The 2,334-nt window shown below is 25.1% G+C and overlaps 3 protein-coding genes across 3 annotated transcripts; all 3 read left to right on the forward strand.

Annotated features, from left to right (window-relative positions):
• Positions 1-44: 44 nt before the first annotated feature.
• Positions 45-602, forward strand: ENU1_058790 (plexin repeat-containing protein; the record flags this gene model as incomplete). The annotated part of the gene is made up of 1 exon (XM_008858091.1): positions 45-602. One exon carries the CDS (start codon positions 45-47, stop codon positions 600-602), a length of 558 nt encoding a protein of 185 aa, XP_008856313.1.
• A 213-nt stretch (positions 603-815) lies between these two features.
• ENU1_058800 (hypothetical protein) lies at positions 816-1,304 on the forward strand (the record flags this gene model as incomplete). Its single annotated transcript, XM_008858092.1, has 1 exon — positions 816-1,304. One exon carries the CDS (start codon positions 816-818, stop codon positions 1,302-1,304), a length of 489 nt encoding a protein of 162 aa, XP_008856314.1.
• Positions 1,305-1,482: 178 nt separating this feature from the next.
• ENU1_058810 (hypothetical protein) lies at positions 1,483-2,316 on the forward strand (the record flags this gene model as incomplete). The annotated part of the gene is made up of 1 exon (XM_008858093.1): positions 1,483-2,316. The coding sequence occupies one exon, from the start codon at positions 1,483-1,485 to the stop codon at positions 2,314-2,316; it is 834 nt and encodes a 277-aa protein (XP_008856315.1).
• Between the last annotated feature and the right edge of the window lie 18 nt (positions 2,317-2,334).

A 2,334-nucleotide genomic window follows, 5' to 3' on the forward strand; every position in this document is an offset into this window, starting at 1 on the left:
TTTTTTTTTTATTTCATCTTTTAAATTACAAAAAGATATTTCTTATGAGATATTATCTTCTCTTTTTGTCATTAATATTCTCTTATGTTAAATCACAAAGTAACGAAGAATGTAATAGAATAAAGAATTGTTATGAATGTACAATTATTGGTTGTGAGTGGTGTAATAATCAATGTTCATTAACATTTTCTGATTGTTCCCCATCAATTAATCAACCGTCAAAATGTGTTGATTGTTCATTAAAAACAAATTGTATGACATGTGCTAATAGTGGATGTTATTGGTGCATAACTTCAAATGAATGTCAAGCAATCCCAACGTGTGTTAAAAATACAATAACATCTCCAGGAAAATGTCCTTCTTCAAGTTCATTTTCTTCACAAAACACAAATATTATTTCATTAACTATTATCTTTACTCTTGTTGTTGTTATTATATTAGGATATTCCATTTTTATATGTTTCAAAATAAGGCATCCAACACGTCAACAATTTATTCCAGGAATGTTATCTCCATATCCCCCACCACCAGTTGATAATGAAGCAATAGTTCAATCAGATCTTAATATTCAATTAGTAAAACGTCAAAACGAAGAAGAATAACATAAACATATTTTTATGGTTTAAAAATCTATTTTTAAAGAAGAAAGTAAAAATAGAATAAAGTAAAAAAAAAGGAAAATAAATTATTTAAAATAAATTGATGCTAGTTATAAAAATAATCAAAAAAAAAGAAAAAAACTACAAAAACAAGAAATAGAAAATGAGAAAAAGATATAAAGAACTTCAAAAGATATAATTTGTATTACAAGAAAAATGAGTATGTCTAATTCAGAATCAATAATTAATCCATCACAATGTATCGGACAAAATTTCCAACTTTCTGACTATCCTTCTATGATGACTATTTATAGTACTGTAAGTAATTTAACTACATTAACTGATGATTGTATCGACTCAGGAAGTATGGCAGCACAACAAATCCAAGGTACAGAAAGTTCTTCTCATTTTGCACATTATAGTGAGTCTTCTTTAATGGCTACTGACTGTTCATCTCTAATGGATAGACAAAGTTCTAAATTGTCAAATAATCAAAATATTTTAGTTGAAGAGAATGAAAGTATTCCACAACTCGAAACAATTCCAGAAAATAGTGTTGTTCTTCCAGAAACTGTCGTTGAAGGAATAAAAGAACCAGCTACTCCAAAACAAGGTAAAAAGAAAAGAAGAGATAAACAAGGTGTTGTTTTAGTAAAAGATTCTAAAGTTCCAAAAGAAAAACATAAAAAGAGAGGAAAGAAGTAACATATAATGTATTATGGTATAATTCAATTGTTTTGTTGAAACTCATCTATTTAAATAATAGTATTTTATTTATTTATCTTCTTATTATTGTTTGACTTTTTATTTGTCACAAATTAAATTATGAAATGAAAAGACATTTACTTAAAAACTAAATTACTTTATCAAACAACTTAAATTAATGCTTAAGTTTTGTTTATTAATTGGACTATCTATTGCTTCTCAAGGAATAATGGATTATTACAATATTACTCCTTTTCTATTTAGCCCAAAAGAAAATTCTACTTTTGTTATTAATCTTGAGAGAAATGGAAGTTCTCAAAATCCTTTTGTGTCTTATTCATATAATTTGTCAATGATTGTATTTTATTTATGCTCAGTAGTATTTTGTCATTCATGTTTTATTTGGTATGAACCATTTTATTCAACTACATTAATTACTTTTTTGACTATAATATATTTCTGTATGGTTCATAAACTTGTTCATTTATTTGATAATACTCCTATAATTCCTATTGGTTTGTTTATGCTTAATTTATGGTATGTGATATGCTTTGCTACTAACCAAAACAATTCAGTTTCATTGTTCCTACATATGGAAAATGGAATATTATCATTATTAAGTTTTTTTGCATTAAAAGTTTCAAGAATTGATAGGATTATTGGATTAACCTTTTTAATTGGAGAGATTCTAATTACTTTAATATGTTATTCTCTTGGAAAAAGAAAGGTTAACAAATTCCGTATTTCTATGTATGGTTCTAAACCATGTGAATTATCTTTATTTAGATTAATAGGATTTGTTCAAATTCAATGTGTTAATATTATTTTTATTATTTTGAATGGGATATGTTGTATATTTTCATTATTTACTGAAAAATTAGCATTACAATCCTTTCATATTCTTGTTAATTTTTTATTTATTGGTTTTATACTCTCAATAATTAAATACTTCAATAGGGATGGAATGATAGAGTCTGAACTAACAAAAATTCAATTGGTTAATGGAAGGTAATAGATAATTAAAAAAAAA

Source organism: Entamoeba nuttalli (assembly GCF_000257125.1).
Source record: "Entamoeba nuttalli P19 unplaced genomic scaffold asmbl_3194, whole genome shotgun sequence".
Taxonomy (NCBI): domain Eukaryota; phylum Evosea; order Mastigamoebida; family Endamoebidae; genus Entamoeba; species Entamoeba nuttalli.